This window comes from Leptonychotes weddellii, chromosome 11, assembly GCF_054177405.1.
Source record: "Leptonychotes weddellii isolate Sample4059 chromosome 11, ASM5417740v2, whole genome shotgun sequence".
NCBI lineage: Eukaryota > Metazoa > Chordata > Mammalia > Carnivora > Phocidae > Leptonychotes > Leptonychotes weddellii.
In genome coordinates this window covers 41,526,318-41,549,736 of record NC_138379.1, presented here as the reverse complement: position 1 = coordinate 41,549,736, position 23,419 = coordinate 41,526,318, and the positions used below count along the sequence as shown (strand labels likewise).

Sequence of the window (23,419 nt, the reverse complement as noted above, 5' to 3'; positions counted from 1 at the left end):
ATAAATGAATAGATGATATGAACCTGTTTCATAAGAAGTAAAATAAAAATGATAATATATAGCATAGGGAATACTGTAATAATATTTAATACTATAGTAATATTTGTATGGTGACAGATGGTAACAGACTTACAGTGGGAATTATTTCATAATGTATGAAAACATCAAATCATTATGAAGTATATGAAACTAATAGGATATTGTATGTCAATTACACTTCAATTTAAAAAAGAAAAAAGCGGGCGCCTGGGTGGCTCAGTTGGTTAAGCGACTGCCTTCGGCTCAGGTCATGATCCTGGAGTCCCAGAATCGAGTCCCGCATTGGGCTCCCTGCTCGGCAGGGAGCCTGCTTCTCCCTCTGACCCTCCCCCATCTCATGTGCTCTCTGTCTCTCTCATTCTCTCTGTCTCAAATAAATAAAATAAAATAAAGAAAGAAAAAAGAAATCACGCTGGAAAAAAATGATACTTAGAACTCACAAAAATGTCAGGAAAACCATCTGTTGAAATGTCAGTAGTATACCACTTCACACCCAGTAGAATGGCTAAAATCAGAAAGATAACAAAAGAGTAGCAATTGCAAAGTCAAGGAAACAATCTTGATTCCTTAAGAGAATGGCTAGTAGTTCACTATGGTTGAGAGTTACTTATTTGCCAATTATTAGCTACTCACATAATTTCCTTAAGTCTTTCAATGATTTCTTCAATAGCTTCAAACAAATACAAATAACTCTTGGCACAATGGTGATTTTATCACACCATTTCTCTAATATTGTCCATTAAAAAAAATAAACAATCCCCAGTGAGCCTCTACATAATATGTGCATAGGAAAAAAGACCAGTTATGCTGTTTTGATTTGATTTTTTTAATCAGATGCTTTGGTAACTAATCACTGTTTAATCATTAGTAGAAAAAACAGACTCATTACACAAGAGAGTAAAAAGAAAGTGATAGGAGGTCCCGTGACACTCCCTCAACGCTCTCCTAACCACCTGTGGAGCCCAGCACCCAGCCATGGCTTGACCCTGGATCAAGCCATTGGCCTCCCTGTGGCCATCTTCCACAAGTACTCAGGCAGGGAAGGGACAAGAACACCCTGACCAAGGAGGAGCTGAAGGAGCTGATCCAGGAAGAGCTGACCACCGGCCCGAAGATGCAGGATGCAGACACTGCAAAGGTGATGGAGGACCTGGACCAGAACAAGGACCAAATGGTGAACTTCCAAGAATATGTCACCTTCCTGGGGCCACTGCACTAAGATACAATGATAACCTCAAGGGCTGAAAATAAATCAGGAAGGCAGAGACACTCTCTGTCGGGCCTAAGTCAAATCCAGTTGTGGGTAATTGTACAAAAAAATTTTTTTTGTCAAAAAAAAAAAGTGATAGGAGAGCTTTTCGAAAACATTATTTCAGTTTAACTGTACAAATTAAGTCAGTCCAGGATTTAGATGTTTGGGGACTTGAACTATTGTTTTTTAAAAACTGCTTCAACTAATATTCATGCTTACTGAGTAATAAAAATGGTATCATTATTTGTTCAGATTAAAATCAAACAGGAAAGATTACAAAGCATTAATTAAAAACAAATATGAACACACAGTTCTACAGAACTTATTTTTCTTTTCAAAGTAACAGAAAATGTGACGCTTGTTTAGCTGCACTTTGAGTTATATGTGAATATTATGACCATGTTTCTAGGTAACATCAAAGTTTTGTCAATGCTGAGAACATGGGTGGAAAACAGGTACAAATACAAAGATGCCCTCTTCCCACACTTCTGTATGTGGTATATTCTCCGTTAAGGAAACGTCTCCTGAAGCACAGTCTTGACATAATCATCCAGAAGAGAAAGATCCTTGGATAAGTAACTAGAACCAGGAAAGTGTACCTTAAACAGATCTGACAGGAATGGACTTGTTTGACCCCCATCTAAGACCTAGACTTAAGGAAACATGTTAAAAGGAAAAACCACCTCTATCATCTGATGGCAGGCCAGAAACTAGCTAGGACAGTATCTCTTTTGGAGAACACAAACCAAACAAATCTAAACTATACCTTGCAAACCAGATGACTGACTTGAAAGTTACTCCCTGGCTTCATTACCCTTGTTTTGTTTTCAGCTTTAGAAAACTCATTTTAAGGGTGCCTGACTGTGCAAATAAAAAAGAAACGACTCGGTGGAGAGGGCCAGAATGTTAAGAAAAAAGTGACATTCCATAAGAACACTAGAAAAACAACCATGTGGTGGCTTTCCTTCCATTGCCAACCTTGGAAGACTGGGGTTTTATTTTATTACAAGAAATATATATGCATATATAATGGAATATTACTCAGCCATAAAAAAAAGGATGAGATCCTGCCATTTGCAACAACACGGATGGACCTAGAGGGGATAATGCTAAGGGAAATAAGTCAGTAAGAGAAAGACGAATACCATATGATTTCACTGATGCAGAATTTAAGAAACAAATGAACAAACAAAGAAAAAAAGAGACAAACAAAAAAACAGACTTTTAAATGTAGAGAACAAAGTGGTGGTTGCCACTTGGTGGGGGCATGGATTGCTGACCAGGAAGATTAAAAGCAGACTTATCGTGGGGCACCTGCGTGGCTCAGTCATTAAGCGTCTGCCTTCAGCTGGGGTCATGATCCTAGGGTCCTGGGATCATGGAGCCTGCTTCTCCCTCTCCCACTCCCCCTGCTTATATTCCCTCTCTCGCTGTGTCTCTCTCTGTCATATGAACAAATAAAATCTTAAAAAAAAAAAAAGAGTACACTTATCATGATAAGCACTAATGTAGAGAATTGTTGAATCATTATATTGTACACCTGAAACTAATATGACACTGTATGTTAATTATACTTCAATAAAAAATAGTAAATAAAAAAGAACTAGAAATTTCTGTACAAGTACCTAGAATAAAATTAACTGTGAGAAGTCTGAAGAGATAAGCACTACAGTCAAGATTCAGCACCCTCTGTAATGTTTAAAATGTCTATAACAAGTATGCATTACTGCAGTAAATCAAATATAAAACAATTTAGCAACAGACAGGTGAGTAAAAGCATGAAGGTGCTGATGTATTAGAACCATGACAGTATGAATCAAAAACTGAGTAGGAAAATAGATGAGCAGAGTTTCTAATTATCTGGACAAAAGAATTCAAGAGCCAAGCAGAAAAAGATCAGTCAGAAACTAGGTCTCTAAGTAGGAAAAGTCAAGATGAGTAAAACAAGATGCATAGATTATAAAGGAGACCTGACCACGAGTCTAAAATCAAAGGCAATTAACCTGCTTCCTATGAAAACAAGCACTTTTCCCAAGTTCTCCTATAGAAATACTTCAAAACATTCTATGTAACAGGTTTTTAAATTTTGTTTTCTGAAGTATCAACTATTTCAGCTCCAGAGATAAAGTGCAAAAGGACAAGAAAAAAATGCAATGAAAAGTGATTGGTCTATGAAAACAGCTGAGGAAAAAAAAAGTCTTAGTTGCTCTAATATATTTTTCATTTAATACTTAACAGTTCTCCTGTTTAGGTCCCAATATCATTACTTTTCAGTTCTCCTCTTCCAGTCCCAATATTTCAGCCAAACTGACAATCTACTCATTGTTTATCACTTCAGTGAATTTGCCACTACTACTGTTCCCAACCTGAAAATCCCTCCCTACTCCTCTCCCTCACTCTTCTTCACTCCCCAGTACCTACAATAATATATTTATAAAGAAAAATTTTTATTTAAAGTCAGAAAATCGGGGCGCCTCGGTGGCTCAGTCATTAAGCATCTGCCTTCTGCTCGGGTCATGATCCCAGGGTCCTGGGATCGAGCCCTGCATCGGGCTCCCTGCTCAGCAGGAAGCCTGCTTCTCCCTCTCCCACTCCCCCTGCTTATGTTCCCTCTCTCGCTGTCTCTCTCTCTGTCAAATAAATAAATAAAATCTTTAAAAATAAATAGTCAGAAAATCAATTTCAAGTCCCACTTAATTCCATTTAATTCAATTTAAAATCATTACGAAAGTGAGCAAATTATTTAACTTTGATGGACCCCAGGGTAACTCACTGTGTTACTGTGAAGAGTTCATGAGATAATGTATGTGAAAATGCTCAATATTTTTTAATAAATGAACCAAAGATCCAACTTGATAGCCTGCTTATAAAGGAAATGCCTAAAGTAACAAATATAAGCTGTGTGACACACCTAAAGAAAATATTGATTGACTTTACCAACACAATAATATGGACAGAACAAGCAGTAAAATTTATTTATTTTAAAGTAGGCTCCATGCCCAACATGGGGATTGAACTAATCCTGAGATCAAGGGTCACATGTTCTACTAAGCCAGCCAGGCAACCCAGCACAAGTACAGTTTAGAACAAAGAACATACATAGATCTAAACCTTTCTAAAAACTATGTGCAATATATATAGAATATGGGGGCGCCTGAATGGCTGAGATGGTTGGGCGTCTGCCTTGGGCTCAGGTCATGATCCCAGAGTCCTGGGATTGAGCCCCACATTGGGCTCCGTGCTAAGTGGGAAGCCTGCTTCTCCCTCTTACTCTGCCTACTGCTTCCCCTGCTTGTACACTCAATCTCTGTCAAAAATAAATAAAAAATCTTAAAAATATATATAGATATATATAGAATATGTATATAATATATATATTCATATTCCAAAGAATTCTGACTTTTCTTTAGCATATTATTCACCCAAATATTTAGATTGAATGTTGTTTTAATTTGTAATGTTGTGAGAATGTTGTTTTAAATATATTTCTAAAAGCATAATATATTACAAAATTACTTTTCAATTATCTTATATTTAGCACTGCTCTATCCAGATACATTTCCTAATATTTACAAACATCAAGCATTATAAAAACTTCATGAACCATCATGTATACAGTAGGTTGAATAGTGTCCCCCCTAAAATTCCCCTGGAGCCCCGGAATGTGACCTTATTTGGAAATAGGGTCTTTGTTGATGTAATTAGTTAAGGATCTCAAGATGAAATCATGCTGGATTTAGGGTGTACCCTAAATCCAATGATTACTGTCTTAAGATTTTATTTATTTATTTATTTGAGAGAGAGCGAGAGAGAGAGAGCGCGCGCGCACGCGCGCACAAGCAGGAGGAGGGGCAGAGGGAGAAAGAATCTCAAGCAGACTCCGTGCGGAGGGGGGAGCCCGAAAAAAGTCTTGATCCCACAACCCTGAAATCATGACCTGAGCAGAAACTAAGAGTTGGACATTCAACCAACTGAGCTACCCAAGTGCCACTGATTACTGTCTTAATAAGAGAAAGGAAAAGGAGATTTGGACACAGAGACAAAAAAGAAGGCCATGTAAAGATGAGACAGAGAGCAGAGTGATGCTGTCACAAATCAAAGAAGCCTAGAGCCACCAGAAACTGGAAGAAGCAATGAAGGATCCTTCCCTAGAGTCTTCAGAGGGAGCACTGCCCTCCCAGCACCATGATTTCAGATTTACAGTCTCCAAAACTGTGAAAGAATAAGTGTTGTTTTAAGCCTCCAAATTTGCAAGATGTGTTATGGCAGCCTTAGGAAACTCATTGTGCTGGAGGGCTTAACTGCAGCTATTAAACATTTTAAAAAATGAAGTTTATTTCTCTAGTATTTCTTATAATAGTGTTAAGGCTCCCTTAAAATACAAGTTTTTCTTAATCTTTTTGTTCCTATATTCCAGAATAATCGATTATCTGTAAAACCATACCTTTTTTTTTTTTTAATCTAGCCTGTCTGAAATTCATCTAAACTTAGGCAGTAGTTGTATGAAATATTGCCATAGGGAAAATCACTTTTTCATTCATTTTTTTCAGTAAATAATGAAACAGATATAACTTAAAAAAACTTCTAGGAGGGGGTGCCTGGGTGGCTCAGTCGTAAATTGTCTGACCTTCGGCTCAGGTCATGATCCCAGGGTCCTGGGATCGAGCCCCACATCGGGCTCCCTCTCCCACTCCCCCTGCTTGTGTTCCCTCTCTCACTTTGTCTCTGTCAAATAAATGAATAAAATCTTTAAAAAAAAAAAATTCTAGGGGCACCTGGGTGGCTCAGATGGTTAAGCATCTGCCTTCAGCTCAGGTCATGATCTCGAGGTCCTGGGATCAAGCCCCATGTCGGGCTCCCAGCTCAGCAGGGAGTCTGCTTTTCCCTCTCCCTCTGACTCTCCCCCTGCTTGTGCTCTCTCTGTCTCTCTCTCTCCCTCAAATGAATAAATAAAATCTTTAAAAAAAAAAAAAAATCCTCTATTTTATGAAAGATTCTAAAATGAAGACATTGATCAGAAAAAGTTAAATAATTATGAAACTGTAAGTTATCTTTTCCTTCACAATGTAGATTATAGAAATGAGAATTTTAAATGAATAGCCTTTACTTTATAAATAATTTCATAACCCAAGTCATTACTCAAGTTCAGCAATAATTAAGTAGCAGGGCATTAAATCCTGTAAAACTTAATGATCTCAGTTTTGACAATAGCAACGTTTTAAATTTAAGAAATGCTAGTCCAGGGACACCTGGGTGGCTCAGTCGGTTAAGCGTCTGCCTTCAGCTCAGGTCATGATCCCAGGGTCCTGGGATCGAGTCCCGCATCGGGCTCCCTGCTCTGCGGGGAGCCTGCTTCTCCCTCTGCCTCTGCCTCTCTCTCTCTATCTCTCATGAATAAATAAATAAAATCTTTAAAAAAAAAAAAAAAAAGAAAAAGAAATGCTAGTCCAGGGCACCTGGGTGGCTCAGTTGGTTAAGCGTCTGTCTGCCTTCAGCTCAGGTCATGATCCCAGGGTCCTGGGATAGAGCTCCATGTCAGGCTCCTTACTCACTGGGGAGCCTGCTTCTCCCTCTCCCTCTGCCGCTCCCCCTGCTTGTGCTCTCTCTCTAATGAATGAATAAAATCTTTAAAAAAGATTCAGAGAGCAGTTATGACAACTTATGACAATATAAGTCATTAGGACCCAGGTTCTTTCTAGGGTGTGGGCCCTCATCTACATGGCCAAGATGCCTACTGGAGCTCCTGTCTTTATATCAGGAGGCCAGTCTCAAGAAAGAGAAAAACTAGGAAGGTATACCCTTTAAGAATATTTGGGGGGTGGGGGGGCGCCTGGGTGGCTCAGTCATTTAGCGTCTGCCTTTGGCTCAGGCCATGATCCCCGGGTCCTCAGACTGAGCCCTACATCAGGCTTCCTGATCCACGGGAAGCCTGCTTCTCCTTCTCCCACTCCCCCTGCTTGTGTTCCCTCTCTCGCTATGTCTCTCTCTGTCAAATAAATAAATAAAATCTTTAAAAAAAAAAATAATATCTTTGGGATACTGCGCTCATTTCCACTTACATCAAACTGGCCAGAACTTATTCACATTTATATCTCTTAGAAACTTGAAAATGAGAGGAAAAAAAAAAAAGGAAAGGAAAGGAAAGAAAAGAAACAAAACTTGAAAACTGTCCCTCTTCTGCATGTCCACATGACCAACCAAAAATCAGGGGTTCTATCACCCTGTAGAATGGCTACTGAGGAAGACTAAATGTCTCTCCCAAACTTTCCAACCCTTCTTCTATGGCTCCTTCTATTTTCGATCCTCCTAGCAATAGAGTCCCCAAAACTCAGTCCTTGGTCCTTTATTCTTCCACTCTATACCAACTTTCTGAGGGCATTCACAGTGTCATAGCTCTACCATAATGACTCTCAAGTCTTTGTGTCCAGCCCCTACCTGTTCCTTTTTCTGAAGTCTCCATTTGGATGGCTACAAAGTAAAACCCTATCATCTTCCAAGCCCACAAAGACAAGAAATGTCAAGAGAAAAATATTTTCAACCTATTTAAGTCATGGTATCACAACCCAGACTTTCATGTTTGGAATTTTGACATCACCTCTGACTCCTCTCTCCACTTCCCACAAGCCATGGGAGGCAGGTCATAGTGAGCTTCTAAAAAGAAAATAAATTGGACTCTGTGAAGCTTATACAACATATGATTTAGGAAACACACTTATCAAACTGGCTTTAGTCCCCCCATAACTCTACTGGAATGTTCTAAAGTCACTATCCTTATTTTCAAGTCCATGAGCCTATTTGCCATAGACTGTTTGTGTCCCCCCAAAATTCATATGTTGAGACCTAACCCCCAGTGTGCTAACATTTGGAGGTAGAGCCAAAGTGATGGTATTTGGAAGTGACTACATCAGTCACTTGAGATTAGTGCCCTTCTAAAACAGGCCCGAGAGACTTTCCTCATGCCTTCCACCATGTGAGGATATGATGGGAAGACCACTATCTATGAGCCAGGAAGTCAGCCCTCATAAGACCCTGAATCAGCCTGGGCCTTGATCTTGGACTTCACAGCCTCCAGAACCGTGAGAAATAAACATTTGTTGTCTAAGCCACTCAGTTTATGGTAATTTGTTATAGCAACCCAAATGGACTAAGACACTATTGTTAGTCCTCATTATACATGACATCTTCAGACCTTTGACATTCATTATTTCCTCCTCCTCAAAATTCTCTACACCCAAGGTTTCCATGATACCACATTATCTTGGTTCTCTTGCAATACCTCTGACCACTCCTGGCTATTACTGCTCTATCTACCCTTAAATATTGAATTTTCTCTGGGTTCAATTCTTAGGCCACTCCTCTTTTCATTCTACACACATTTCTTCAACAATCTTATTTTTTTCTTTATATCTGACAATCACTTGGATATTGGTAATTGCCAAATTAAATCTCTAATTTTCACTTCTCTTATCTCCTGATCCATATATCTAAACACCTAAATGATATCTCTCCCTTGATTTAGGCAAGCACCTTTAATTCCACATATCCGAAACTAAGCTTAGCATTTCTTTCCTGCATCCATATTTATTCTCCTGAGTTCCCTATTTACATTCACAGCACCCACACAATTAACTAGGCTAGAAACTTTGTTACCCTCAACTACTCTTTCTCCTTTATCCCTCACATCCATTTCATTACTAAATTTTGCTAATTTGAGCTTTTAAATTTCTTTAGACTCCATACCTTCCTTTCCATTCCCGCAGTAAAAGCTGCTGAGTTTTCTCACGTTGGTCTTTCTCCCTCCAGTCCACTGCCATTTGGGTCACATTTCTATGTTGTTTCTTGCTTTTCAAGACCCCCATTTCTCAATAGACCTCACTGTCTACAGAGTCAAGGCCAAATTCCATAACCTAATATACAGAACTTTTCACAATCTTTCTCTAGCAAAGTTCACTTCAGTTCCCATCTACACTATATTTCTCTCCAGTCCTGGAACAAGACATTCACACATTTACATGTTTTTCTCTCTGCCTTTAATCTCCTTTACCCTCTTTTCCACAGGGCAGTGCTTATTCACCCTACATAACTTGGCTTAAACATCACCTCTCATAAGAAGTTTTCTCTTTCTCTCAGTAAAGTGGATCCATCTTCTTCGTTTATCATTATTTCAAGACTGCCCCCATTAATGACTAAGGTAGGGAAAAGCATCTTACACTTACTCATTTATTTTTGTTTTAGCACGTAGCACAATGCCTGGAAAAGCAATAAATACTTGTCAAGTCAATGAATCCCAGTGGTGCTTGACAGCTGGCAACAAACAGCAACCAAAAAATCCCAACTACTGTACTTTAATATAGAATGGGGAAGGGGAAGGAACCCAGGCTGACTATGAATTACAATGGTTCAATAATAACCAATTATCAATCTTTAAAATGTCTCAAACTATATTTCAGGTATTGTGCATGTAAGTTTACCCCTTAACTTATCTCACTCATACTAGCCCAAATGAAACTAATGAAATACCTAAGAAGTATTTCAAATCTTTCTCTAAATACTTAAGCAGGTTGATATGAAAGAATACAAGAATTTCAAATGATTAAGATACTTGACTCCAGGTTAAATACTATATAGATAAATGGATTAAATTCTAAATATATTAATGTACAGGAAAAATAAACAAAAAGAGGGGTGCCTGGCTGGTTCAGTCAGTAGAGCACAAAACTCTTGATCTCAGGGTCATGAATTCAATCAAGCTCCACGTTGGCTGCAGAACCTACTTTTTAAAAAAAATAAAAATAAAAAAAGATATTTAAGTAAAGAAAAGAAAAAAGTAAAGTCATATAAGGGATTTAACCCTGTGGTCATTATCAATTCTTCTTGGACAAATCTCAGTAAACACAGAAGAAAGTAAAAACAAAAACAAAAAGAAGAATAAAGAGGGACGCCTGGGTGGCTCAGTCGGTTAAGCATCTACCTTTGGCTCAGGTCATGATCCCAGGGTCCTGGGATTGAGTCCCACATCCGGCTCCCTGCTCAGGGGAGAGCCTGTTTCTCCCTTTGCCTGCCACTCCCCCTGCTTGTGCTCTCTCTCTCTCTGACAAATAAGTAAAAAACAAAACAAAACAAAAAAACCTTAAAAAAAAAAAAGAAGAAAAGTAAAGATAGTTGGGGGGGGGGCACCTGGGTGGCTCAGTCGGTTAAGTGCCTACCTTCAGCTCAGGTCATGGGATCGAGCCCTGAATCAGGCTCTCTGCTGCTCAGTGGGGAGCCTGCTTCTCCCTCTCCCTCCTCCCCCCTTCCACTCATGCTCTCTCACTCTACTCTCTCTAAAATAAATAAAATCTTAAAAAAAAAGAGAGAGAGAGAGTTGGCTAAATAACTTCACCTCTTAGAAACAAATGATATTTCCTCACTTCCTAAATACTGTGCATAGTCAAAGGCAAAGTCAGGAAAATAAAGCCTTAATTTCAAATTATCAAAATCAAACTGTCATAAAAATCAGTGGTTTTTAAGGTATGTTCTCCTCAGCATGACAGTATATTATAAGAACACAAAACTGGAAACACATTAAATATCCAGTAATAAATGATAAAGTTAAATTGATATACCCATAAGATGTAATAATTCAGCCACTGAAGATGATGTTTTCCTGGAATTTTACAGAATAACTTTTCCTTGTGTTATCAACATTAAGGAAAAAGTTAGAATACTACTAGTATCTTTTTATCTTATAGCTTTATCTTATGGCTATTTTATTTTATTTTATTTTTTTAAGTAGGCTCCACATCCAATGTGGTGCTTGAACTCTTGACTCTGATATTAAGAGTCATGTGCTCTACCCACTGAGCCAGCCAGGCACCCCTATCTTATAGGTTTTTTAAATTAAATTTTTTTATTTTGAGATTGTTGTAAAAAATAACACAGAAATCCCATTTCTCTTTACCCAGTTTCTCCCAATGGTAACATCTTGTAAAATCATAGTACAATATCAACACCAAGATATTGACATTAATACAATCTACTTTCTTATTCAGAGTCCCCCAATTTTACTGTATTTATTCACATTTGTGTGTGTGTGTATTTACTTCTATGCAATTTTTCACAAATGTAGGTTCATGTATCCGCCACCTAGTCAAGATACAAAATAGTTCTATCACCATAAAAATTCCTCTTGTTATCCTTTTATAACTACACTCCTTCCTTATAGCTTTTTATATTTTCAGCAATTGTGTGTTCATTTAATACGTCTGTATTAAACATCTACTATGTGCCAAGCACTCTTCTTTGTATACAATTCAAATAGCATGGATTATTTTTCCCAGTTTGTAAAAGCAATTTTTAAAAAGACAAGGTTTTTTTGTCTTTTAATCCAATTTTAATATAGATATACGAAAAAAATTCAACTGAAAACTATTACTAATTGAAAAGACACATTAGGAACAAATATAGAGTGCACTGATTAATTCCAGGAATACTGTGGTATTAAACACACAACATTTCAGTATCATATTATCATAATCTGAATAGCTTTAAAGAGATTTAGGTAATAAAATCATACTAACTTCCAAAGAAAGCTTTATAATAAAGATTTACAGAATCAACTAGGTTTATTCTTCACTTACAATTCAAAGTACACAAATTTAATGGATTTTCTTCCAATAAGTTTTTACAGAGGGCTTTACATAAAAAGGACTACTCAAAGGATACAATTCAAGATATAAAAGTATTCAAATGTCTAAAAAGTTATCCCAAATTAAAACATCTGCTCTTCAAAAGACACTGTTAAGAAAACGAAAAGGCAAACCACAGACTGAAAGAAGTTATTTGCAAAATACCTGATAAAGACTTGCATCTGAAATCAATCTATCTATCTATCTATCTTTAAAGTAGGCTCCATACCCAGCGTGGAGTCCAATACGGGGCTTGAACTCACACCCGAGCTGAGATCAAGAGTCTCATGCTTGGGGCGCCTGGGTCAACTCTTAGTTTCCACTCAGGGCATGATCTCAGGGTCATGGGATCAAGCCCACTCAGCAGGGAGTCTGCTTCTCCCTCTCCCTCTGCCCCTCTGCACTCTCTCTCTTTCTCTCAAATCAATCAATCTTAAAAAAAGAGTCGGATGCTTAACTAATAGAGCCACCCAGGCACCCCTGTATTTGAAATTAAAAAAAAAAAAACCTTAGTAATCAGAAGCTAAACAATCAAATAGAAAAAAACAAAAATTTGATCTGAGACTTTACAAAAAATATTCAAATGCAGTAAGTACATGAAAAGGTGACTAACATCATTAGCAACCAGGAAAATGCAAATTGAAACCACAATGAGATACCACTACATATCCACTAGAATGGCTAAAAGTGGTTTTTTTAATTTTAAGTAATAAAAATAAATAAAATAAAAAGATTAACTGGAACCTTTATACATTGCCAGTAAGTATGCAAAATGGCACAGCCAGTTTGGAAAATAGTTCGGCAGTTTCACAGCAAGTTAAACAGACACTTATCATATGACCCAGCAATTTTTCTCCCATGTATTTACCCAACAGAAATGAAACATATGAACACTCAAAGATCTGTATGCAAATGCCCAGAATAACTTTGTTCATAATAGCTGAAAACTGAACCTCAAATTTCCACCAACTGGTGAATTGATAAATAAATTGTACTATATTCAGCAACAAAAAGGAATAACTGACAATACATACAAGATGGATAAATCTCAAACATATTTTTCAAAGTAGAAAAAAAGGCAGCCACAGAAAACTATATAATTCCACTTAGATGACATTCTAAAAAAGACAAAAACAAAAGGACAGAAAACAGATCAGTGATTGCCAGAGGCTAGGGAGGGAACTGACTTCACAGGGGCAGAGAGAACTTTTTTTTTTGTAAGAGATTTTATTTATTTGAGAGAGACAGAGAAAGCACAATTGGCAGGGGAGGGGTAGGGGAGGGGACGGGCAGAGGGAGAAGAAGAGGGACAAGCAGGAGTCTGCTGAGTGCAGAGCCTGAAGCCAGCTCTATCCCAAGATCCTGAGATCATGACCTGAGCCCAAGTCAGACACCTAACGGCTTAACCGACTGAGCCACCCAGGTGTCCCAAGAGAGCATTCTGTAGGAACAGAAATGTTCTATATCTATACCTTGATTGTGGTAGTGGCTACATTTATGTATACACCTGTCAAAACTCTTTGAGCTATTCAGTTAAAAAGGTGAATTTATTACACGTAAATTATACTTCAATAAACGTGACTAAAGAAAAATGATCCCAAGTAAAAAAAATTATAATAAAATCATACATTTTATTATCCAGATTGTACAATTTATAAAAGCTTCCAGATTTTGTTACTTAAAAAAAAAATCTTCCCTGGGGTGCCTAGCAGGCTCAGTCAGTAGAGCAACTCTTGGATCTCAGGGTTGTGAGTTGGAGCTCCGTGTGTGGCATAGAGTTCACTAAAAAAATAAAAAATAGGTCACCTGTGGCTCAGTCAGTTAGATGTCCAACTCTTGATTTCAGCTCTGGTCATGATCTCAGCATTGTGAGATCAAGCCCTGCATCCAGCCCCAGCGCTGGGCATGAGCCTGCTTAGGATTCTCTCTCTCTCTCTCCCTCTCCCTCTGCCCCCACCAAAAAATAATAATAATAAAAATAATAAAATAATCTTACCTTTCCCTCCTGTGGGATGGTGAGTAGTCATATTAGCCCTGGGTGGGGTGGGGATTGTCAGAGCCCAAGTGAACTAAGGAAGGAGTCCATGTGGGAAGAATACATGTGCTCAGCCCAAGCACTGGAAGGAGGGTGTCAACACAGAGGGGCAACCTTGCATGGGGCACTAGGTGTGAACAGAGTGAAGAGGATGTCTTCACATGAAAGTAGCCCAATGTGGGGTATCAGAGCCTAAGTGGGGTGAGAAATATATCCACAAACAGTGGGGATGCTAACATGAGGAGTCAGAGTCAGAGCAGGATGAAGGTTTCCCTGAATTAGGACATCCTGGTATGGGCTATTAGCTCCTGAGAGTAGTGGAGTGGGAGGGATAGAATGAAGAATCAGCAGAGAAAAAAGGCATCCAGGAGAGGAGGGGGTGGCAGCAAATATGAAAGTCTGGTTAAATACAGTTAAGATTTGAACAAATAAGTATTCCCCAGCTTCATCCATTAAGAGGGTCTGGGAGCATTAACAACCCAACAGCAACAAACATACTAGCACTGAGATTGTAGCTTCAAAATGTCATTCTCCACTAAAAGGATCCAGGGCTCCCCAGAGAAATACCAACTGCAGGACTAACAGGATAAATCTGTGCCAAAAAGTAAAAGAATGATGGGGACATGTCATAAGGATACAAAAGCCAGCCTGAATGGGCTCTCATTGCCCAAATGAGGAACAATCTAAACATCAAAATAAATAGTAACAGAATATAATCCACTAAAAAACATTCATACAGATAGGAATACAGGAATACATTAAAAGTTAGATGAGGAACAAGATATTTACATAGTTTCAAAGTACTCCACACAAAACTATGTATTAACAATTACATATTAACTTTATAGTAAGGAAACCTGGCAGGCATTGCTTATATCAAGTAAGTAATCAAAGTGAAAATCACCAATGAGATAAATTGAAATTGTGTACCACCTGATAGACTGCAATGAGCATCACCTTTGTGATATTTCTACCCAAGTACATAACCTGTATGTATCTAATCATAAGCGAACAGATAATCCCAAATCGAGGGGCATTCTACAAAATAATTGCCCTGTAGTCTTCATAAGTGTCAAGGTTATGAAAGTCAAGAGAAGATGGAGGAACTGTTCCAGAATGAAGAAGACTAAAGAGACATGACAAGTAAAAGCAACATATAATTCTTTTTGCCAGCAGAAAGATTAACGGCAAAATCAACAAAGCTTGAAACAGTCTGATAACTAAATGGACAAATTTCCTGATTTTGCTAATTGTATTGTGATTATGTAGGAGAATATCCTTGTTTCTAAAAAATGCACACTAAAGCATTCTGATGTGATAGGGCATCAGGTCAGCAGCTTCCTCTCAAACGGTTCAGAGAAAAAAAGTTCTTTGTACCTTACTTGCAAGTTTTCTGCAAGTATGTGATTGTTTCAGTTTAAAGTGAGGGAAAAAAAAGATGTTGGTAAAAATGAAATATTTTTTAAAAAACTGTGATTCTTCATATTGGTAAGAGACACCAGACTATGCAAAATTACTAGGAAATAAAATGTTGGAGCCAGAAGACACTTTTTTAAATACAGCCCAACCCCTTCTCTTAACAATTGACCTCAATCAGGTTGTGAATAGCGAAAGATTTAAAAATATAAAACGTTCTCACTAAAGGAAGTTATTAGAAGAGTAATACTGAAAGGGGCAGTTGACCAGGAGTGGGTAGAACAATGACATTCTGACGCTACAAATGGCTCTAACCATTTGTAGCGTCAGCAAAGCACAATCTCAGCGTCTCCTCAAAGATGAAGGGACTGTCTGCCGCTATCTAAAATTCCTTGCAAATGTGCAACTGGAATTACCCTGAAATACTTGTGTTCCCCAGTTCAATTTATTACACTACGCTTAGCTATACAGTAATACAAAGAAGTGCAAATACAAAAACAAACGGGCATGAACCCCGAATTTTCTTAAGTTGCAGAAATCCATGATGAAACTGAAATACAATGCATTTGCCAAATTGTTCCTTATGAAGAGTTTTGTGATGAATTCTAAGAATAAGTAAAACACACATGTCAACTATACTCAAAAAAACCTTTTTAATCCAAAAAAATTTTTAATTAACGTGAAACAAGACTTAAAGCGGTCGGCTGACTGTCCTTAAAAGATAGTGTTCAGACTCTCTGAAATGACTGTCATATCAGTACAGGGAGCATTTACTAGAAATGTTTAAAAGTGCAAGGATCCTCTCCCCCTCCCCGGTACCACGCGTTCACTGGGGCGGTCACTAGACAGGCCCCAACAACGCAGGGGTGAGGTAGCAGTGGACTCTCTCAGCATTTCCTTTTGGAGAGGACAGCCCCCTGCGTCACTCGTTACTCACTCAGGATGCAGGGCAGAAGTTTATCCCCGAGGAACTTAACACAGTTGGTTCCCGCCCTCCCAGCCCTGCAGTCCTGGCCCAATCCCTCCGGCACCAGGGCGCTGCCCCTGGTACCCGGCCTCCTCCAGGGCGAGGGTCGCGACACCCAGACTTGCCCCCAGCTGGCCCAGCTGCCCCAGCTGGGCCTCCCTGGGCCCCTGCGGACGCTGCCTCCTCCCTTTCTTCTCCCCTCCCCCTCCCCTCGTGCCGGTCCCTCACGCCCCCCGCGAGGCTCAGCCCCGCCAAGAAGGCCGGACACCGACCGCCAGCTCCGCCGCCGCCGCCGCCGGGCCCGGCCCTCCCCGCCTCCCGGCTGCGACGCCCAGCCCCGCAGAGCCCACTGGACAGCAGCCGGGGGAGGGTGTTGGGGGGACGGGGGCGGGGAGGCCTGGGGGCGGCGCCCGCCCCACACCCTTACCTGGCTTCTCGTGGTCGTAGCCTACCACGATGAAGTAGTCAGCCAGCCGGGCCATGGCCGCCGCCGCCGCGCCCGGTAAGCAGGTGCCCGTAGCCGCCCTCGCCGCCGCCGCCCACCCGGCCCGGGAGGGCTCAGCATTTTCCCTGCAGCAGCAGTAGCGGCAGCGGCGGCACTTCAGCCATGTTTGACAACCGAGGCGCACTCTGCGCCTGCGCCTCGCGGAGTGCCCGCTCCTCCCCCGCCCCCACCCGCGCTGACTCGGGAACCCCAGGCGGGCGGTGAGCCCACCCCGCGGCAACTAGGGCAGCTCTGACCGCTGGATTTGCGGAGTAGGCGGCCAGGGGTATTCCCGCCACCGCGGCCGCTCCAGGCGGTTCACTTTGAAGCCTGGCTGCTCCTTCGTGGCCCACCTCCCCCTCCCCCTCCCCTATTTTTTCGAAAGCGGGGACTCCTTCCTTCCGCCTTCTCTATTCTTTCTTTCTGGATCTGGGAAGAAGAGACAGGGATGATTGAGGGGTCTCCTGGGAAGTTTGCTTCTTCCCCTCCCCCCTCCACTCCCCTGCCAAAGACGAGATTCTCCCGCCCTCGACTGGAGCGTGGAATTTGCACTGCCAGGGCTTTTGCTGCACGTTTCCTGTTTATGTTGTGCAGATGGGAATTTTAGGAACATGCCACCGAGCAGGCGGGGGGAGGGAGAGGCTTTTGCGCAATCTTGAGGCGCTTCGTGCTTCAGTGCTGGGTGGGCTGGGGACGGTTGGCCTGGGCTTCCCCGGAGTGCTCGAAGTAGGGGTGGCTGGATTCCACCGAAGAACGCGGCATCCACGGGATCCTCCTAAACTGGTCGGATCCGACGGAGTAGGAGGGAGGAGGCTTTGTCTCTCTCCCAAGGGAGACCTTCCCTTCTCTCCTCTCCTTTCTCTCCTTGCAGCGGTCCCAGGGTTCTTGTAGCCAGAGCATGTGGTGACTTCCAACTTCCCTACTCCAGCACACAATAAAATGAATTAGTGGGTCTCATCCAATCTAGGAATTATCTAGGTCACTTTCTTGTTTGCTGCTCGTATTGATCATTTCGAATTTGGCTGGTGAGACACCCAGATGACTTTGTTTTGTCAATTGTTAGTATCTGAGGAAGTTTTAGTAGTAGGATAAGTTACAGGTGGTAGACTGAAGTTTTGGGAATGTCCGTGGTTTGCAAATCTGATCATCCTCGTAGTTGCTTATCGCTACTCATTAATTGAGGACTTCACCCTTACCATTTATATCTAAGAGCTCTGACCAGTGTCTGGTGTACAGTAGGTGCTTAAATATTTTTAATGGGTGATTGTACAATTTCCCCCCAGCTACCAACAGGAAGTTGCAATAGCTTGAACTCTGAACTGGGAGTCCAGAGGGTTGGAGTTTCAATTTCTGAAAGTTTAATTGATTATTTCCTCTTTCTGTGCCATGCTATCTTCATCTACAAAGTGAGAGGGCTGGGCTACACTAGAAGAACTGAAATTCCCAGGAAGAAATACCTTAACTCTAAGAATTTGTTTGCAAATTGCCTGTTGTCAAACTGAATCAGCCTAGTTACAGCGGCAGAGGGAAGATAACAGATTAATCTTTAAAATAATTAAACCAAAAAAAGCCTCAGTCACGCCTCATGTAAGAATCCTCTCTATAACTTCCCTGAAGATCTCATCATCCAACTTGATCACTTTCAGTAAGGAGTAACCTTTCTTCCTTGGGAGGCAGCCCATTCCACTGTTTAAAAGCCCTATTGTTTAGAAAGGTCTTCCTCATTTATGTTAGAGTTGTCCTGTAACTTCCCTTAATTTTGCTCTCTGGAACTACCCAGAAAAAACACAAAAAAACAGTCTTTCAGTTAGACTTTGACATTTTTAAGGCAGCTGTCATGTACCTTGCCCATTTTACTTTTCTTTAAATTAAGGCAAAAGGGTACCTGGCTGGCTCAGTTGGAAGAGCATGTGACTCTTGATCTCAAGGTCTTGAGTTCCAGCCCCATGTTGGGTATAGAGATTACTTAAATAAATAAAACTTTAAAAAAAAATAATGTGAAATTTACATATCATAAAATTAACCCCATTGAAGTGTACAATTGGGGGCGCCTGGGTGGCTCGGTTAAGTGTCTGCCTTCAGCTCTGGTCATGATCCTGGGGTCCTGGGGTGGAGCCCCACATCGGGCTCCCTGCTCTGCAGGGAGTCTGCTTCTCCCTTTCTCTCCCTCTGCCCCTGCTCATGCTCTAAGTAAATAAATAAAATCTTAAAAAAAAATAAAAATAGGGGCGCCTGGGTGGCTCAGTCGGTTGGGTGTTCTGCCTTCGGCTCAGGTCGTGATCCCGGGGTCCTGGGATCAAGCTGCGCATCAGGCTCCCTGCTCGGCGGGGAGCCTGCTTCTCCCTCTGCCTCTGCCTGCAGCTCTCTCTGCTTGTGCTCTCTCTCTGACAAATAAATAAAACATTTTGAAAAAAAATAATAATAAAAAATAAAGTGTACAATTGGGTGGTATTTAGTAGATTCACAATGTTGTATAACTACCACTTCTATTTCCAAAACAATTTTGATCAAACCCCGTAAGCAGCCACTCCCATTTCCCCTCCCCCAGCCCCTCTTAACCACCAATTTGCTTTTTCTCTATGGATTTACCTATTATGGATATTGATATAAATGGAATCATACAATATGTGACCTTTTGTGGGTTCTTTATTTAGTATAATGTTTTCAAGTTTCATCTATGTTGTAGCATGTATCAGTTCATTCTTTTTATAGCTGAATAATATTCCATTTTATGTATATACCATATGAAATACAATGTATCTGTTTTTTCTTTTGTTTTCTGTGCTTTTGGTGTCATATCTAATTCCGTTGCCAAATCCAAGGTCAGAAAAATTTGCTCCTGTCTTCTTCTAAGAGTTTCATAGTTTTAGCTCTTGTGTTTAGGCCATTTTGAGTTTTTGTACATGACGTAGGAGTCCCATTTTGCTTTTTAAATGTGTTGAGTTTTATTTTATTAACAAGTGTTGGTTCAAATTATTTAAACTTTTTTTTAATCGAAGCTTAGTTGCTTTCAAGGCCTAGAATTAAATGCTGTGTGCTCTAAGGCATATTCCATCTGCTGGGTCATAGGTGGGCTGCCATTCCATTTCAAATGTGTGTTCTGTAGCATAGGGATTTTGACATGTCCCAGCTATATGTATAAAGGCACCATATGTTTATATACACATGTGAACATATTTAGCATACACTGGAGCTGTGCTTTGCTTCTCAGCCAACAGTTGCCAGTCTGCTGAAACTGATAAGCCCTGACAAGGCAGCTGATTACTGAAGTTGGCAGAAGGCCAGACCATCCCCTTGAGATAACTACCATGACCTTTCACCAAAGAGTGAGGGAGTAAAGCAATCCCAGATTTGTTTTACTGATGTCTGGCAGGAGCAGGAAGGGAAGAAGAATATGCAACACGATGATGTGTACACAGCAGATGCCTTTCATTCATGCTTTAGAAGAAAAAAGGGCCAATTACTTGTGAGCAAGAATTATCAGTCCTCTGCTCCTACAGTCGGCTGTTGTGGAGTGAGTGGTTGATCTCTACAGTCATTTCAAGTGCTTCCTGTGGTTAGCCACCACAGTTCAGAGAGGCAGTCTGAGAGTTAGACTTAACCAAACGTCCACGGGTGGGGTTGGGGCCTCTTCAAATAGTCTCTACAACCAATAACAAAGGAGGCCATTTAGAAAATTGCCTGATCCATTGCCATATCTCCATCCATTCAGTTGTCTAAGTAATAAACTTAATGATCCTTACCCTTGACACATACCTCTCTCTCAGCCCTACATTCATCACTCAGCCTCATTGATCCTACTTGCCAAATATGTATACTTCTCTCCACCCCCATTGCCACCCCACTATCTGAGCCACTATCACTTTCCACCTTAACTATTGCAGTAACTTCCTAACTGATGTCCCTGCTTCACGGGTGGTTCCAGACTTTCCATGTAGGTAAAACTTAAGGACAGTAAGTGAGCTATGAACCTTCCCTTCAAATTAAATTTGTATAGCAAACACACTGTTTCTACCTGGGGTGTATGTTTGGGGTACAGGAAGGAGGCTTCAGAGATGATTGATGGAAGTCTTCCTGCAGTTGCTTTCACACATGATTATATGAATAGTTGAATCCTGACACACATATTAAGTACCCCTGACATTAGCAGTTATAGTATAAGTATATAAGTGTATGTAAGTGCTGTGAGAGTTTGCAGGCTGCTTTTACTTAGCTTGCATGTTTATTTGGTGAGCAGGACTGGCTACATAATTTGTAGAGCCCAGTGCAAAATGAAAACGTAGGACCCTCTATTCAAAAATTATTAAGAATTTCAAAACAGGGCACCTAGGTGGCTCAGTTGGTTAAGCATCTGCCTTAGGCTCAAGTCATGGTCTCCGGAGTCCTGGGATGGAGCTCCACGTTGGGCTCCCTGCTCAGCAGGGAGTCTGCTTCTCCCTCTCCCTCTACCCCTTCCCCCTGCTCATGCCGTGTGTGTGTGTGTGTGTGTGTGTGTGTGTGTGTGTCGCTCTCACTCTCTTGCTCTCTCTCAAATAAATAAAATCTTTAAAAAAAAAAAAAAAGAATTTCAAAACAGCAGGGCGCTTGGGTGGCTCAGTCGGTTAAGTGCCAGCCTTCGGCTTAGGTCGTGATCCCAGGGTCCTGGGATCCAGCCCTACATCAGGCTCTCTGCTCAGTGGGGAGCCTGCTTCTCCCTCTCCCTCTGCCAGCTCCTGCCCCTGCTTGTGCTCTCTCCCTCTCCTTGTCAAATAAATAAATAAAATCTTAAAAAAAAAAGAATTTCAAAACAGTGACAAACAGGGCATTAAACCAAGTATAGGACCCTGTGTGACAGAACATGGTGCATGTTCATGAAGCTGACTCTGTTGGTGAAGCTTAGGGTGGAATGCGTGTGTGTATGTGTATGTAGGGGTACATTAATAGAGATTTTGTGGGGACTAGGCCCTCACCTGTCTCTCCAGGGTGCCACCACTGCAACTGTTTCCCTTCTTGCTCTTCTTTAATCCATTCACCACATTAAATAGCCAAAATAGGGGCACCTGGGTGACTCAGGGGATAGAGCGAGTGACTCTTGATCTCACAGTCATGAGTTCAAGCCCCACCTTGGCAATAGAGATTACTTAAAAAAAAAAAAAAGTAAATAGCCAAAATGATCCTTTAAATAAATGTATGTCAGATCATTTCTCTCCCAACTTTAAACCTGTCAATAGATTCCCATGTCATCATGAATAAAGTGCAAAATCTTCATCATGTCCCAAAGGGTCCTATTTACTCTAATCCTGATGACCTCTTTAATCTCATTTCATGCCCCTCTTCTTTCTCACTCAATACATTTCAACCATACTGATCTCTCCCTAATGTACCAAGTGCTTTCTCACCCCTAAGGCTTTGTACATGCCGTTTCCTCCATTTGGAACATTAGATCCCCCTAGTTTTGCTTTTCCTTCAGAACACTCACCATAGTTTATAATCATGTATTTATTCTTTTGAAGATTTATTTATGTCTGCCTACCCCACCATGCTGTAGCTCGTTGAAGGCAAGAATGATGTTTGCATTGATGATTTCTGTATGCCCAACATTTAGCACAGAGCTAGGCATGTAATACATGCTCAGTAAATATTTGTTAAAGGAATAAATGCACTTTCAAATCATGTAGGCCCATATATAAGCATTGCCTCATTACAGCGGTTCTAATCTGATAGTATAGGGTCCCCACCTGGAGGCAGGTAGCATAACGGTTGCTCTTGTTAATATCTTTGGCTACAGATGAAACCCAAATGGTCTAATCATCTCTTTTATAATCCATTTATTATGCCACTCGTGTCATCAGTAGTAAATTTCTTGAAGTCATTTTGTCTTGTTCTTTTATAGCTGTTAGTATAACAAGCTTCCATATGTTTATCCTCTTCTCCATATTCTCTTTGACCAATAGCAACTTACATTCTTCAAGCTTCAGGTAGGTTTGTCTTCTGGCTTTATCACATACAAGGACTGATATTTTCTTTTTTTTATTAAATATATATATAATATTTTTAGTAAACTCTACATCCAGTGTGGGGCTCAAATTGACCACCCCAAGATCAAGAGTCGCATGCTCTACGGACTAAGCCAGCCAGGTGCTCCAGAACTGATTGTTTCTTCCATCTATTTTGTGCAAAAGCGCAAAAATGAGGCAGCAAATTGTATGCCTATTTTATCCTTAATTTGGTTTATGTACATGTGAATTTTTCTAGAAAGGATCTATATTTTATTAGCTCCTTGGAGAAGTCAGAGATCCCAAAAAAGTGTCAAGTTTTGAATCTTGTTTTACCTCTTCCTGTGAGTGACCAAATCTGCAAAGCTGATTGTGTCCTTTCCCTAAACTATTTTGTGTTATGACTCCAGGAAGTTTCTTAAACCTTGTTTTCAAATGAACTTTGTAAACAAGCCCTTAGCTCAGCAACGTCATTTTGAAAAATATGAATAATAAATGCATTATAAAATTTCCTGTTTGAAAAAAAAGAGGCATCTAACTATGCAATGCACTTAGCTACTCACTTTTATTCTTTTTTTTTTTTT

At 40.5% G+C, this 23,419-nt stretch overlaps 1 protein-coding gene and 1 pseudogene across 3 annotated transcripts in view; one reads left to right on the top strand and one right to left on the bottom strand.

Moving 5' to 3' along the window:
- Positions 1-17,023, bottom strand: part of SBF2 (SET binding factor 2) — a 434,906-nt gene extending 417,883 nt beyond the window's left edge. For 2 of the 3 annotated variants that reach the window (XM_081797378.1, XM_081797375.1), the window contains exon 1: positions 16,804-17,022. In XM_081797378.1, the coding sequence (XP_081653504.1) occupies positions 16,804-16,858 (55 nt within the window). In that variant the 5' untranslated portion in view covers positions 16,859-17,022. Of the gene's footprint in view, positions 1-16,803 lie in introns of all 3 variants that reach the window. The other variant, XM_081797377.1, reaches the window with a different exon arrangement.
- On the top strand, positions 615-1,284 carry LOC145716158 (protein S100-A6 pseudogene; annotated as a pseudogene).
- Positions 17,024-23,419: the final 6,396 nt, after the last annotated feature.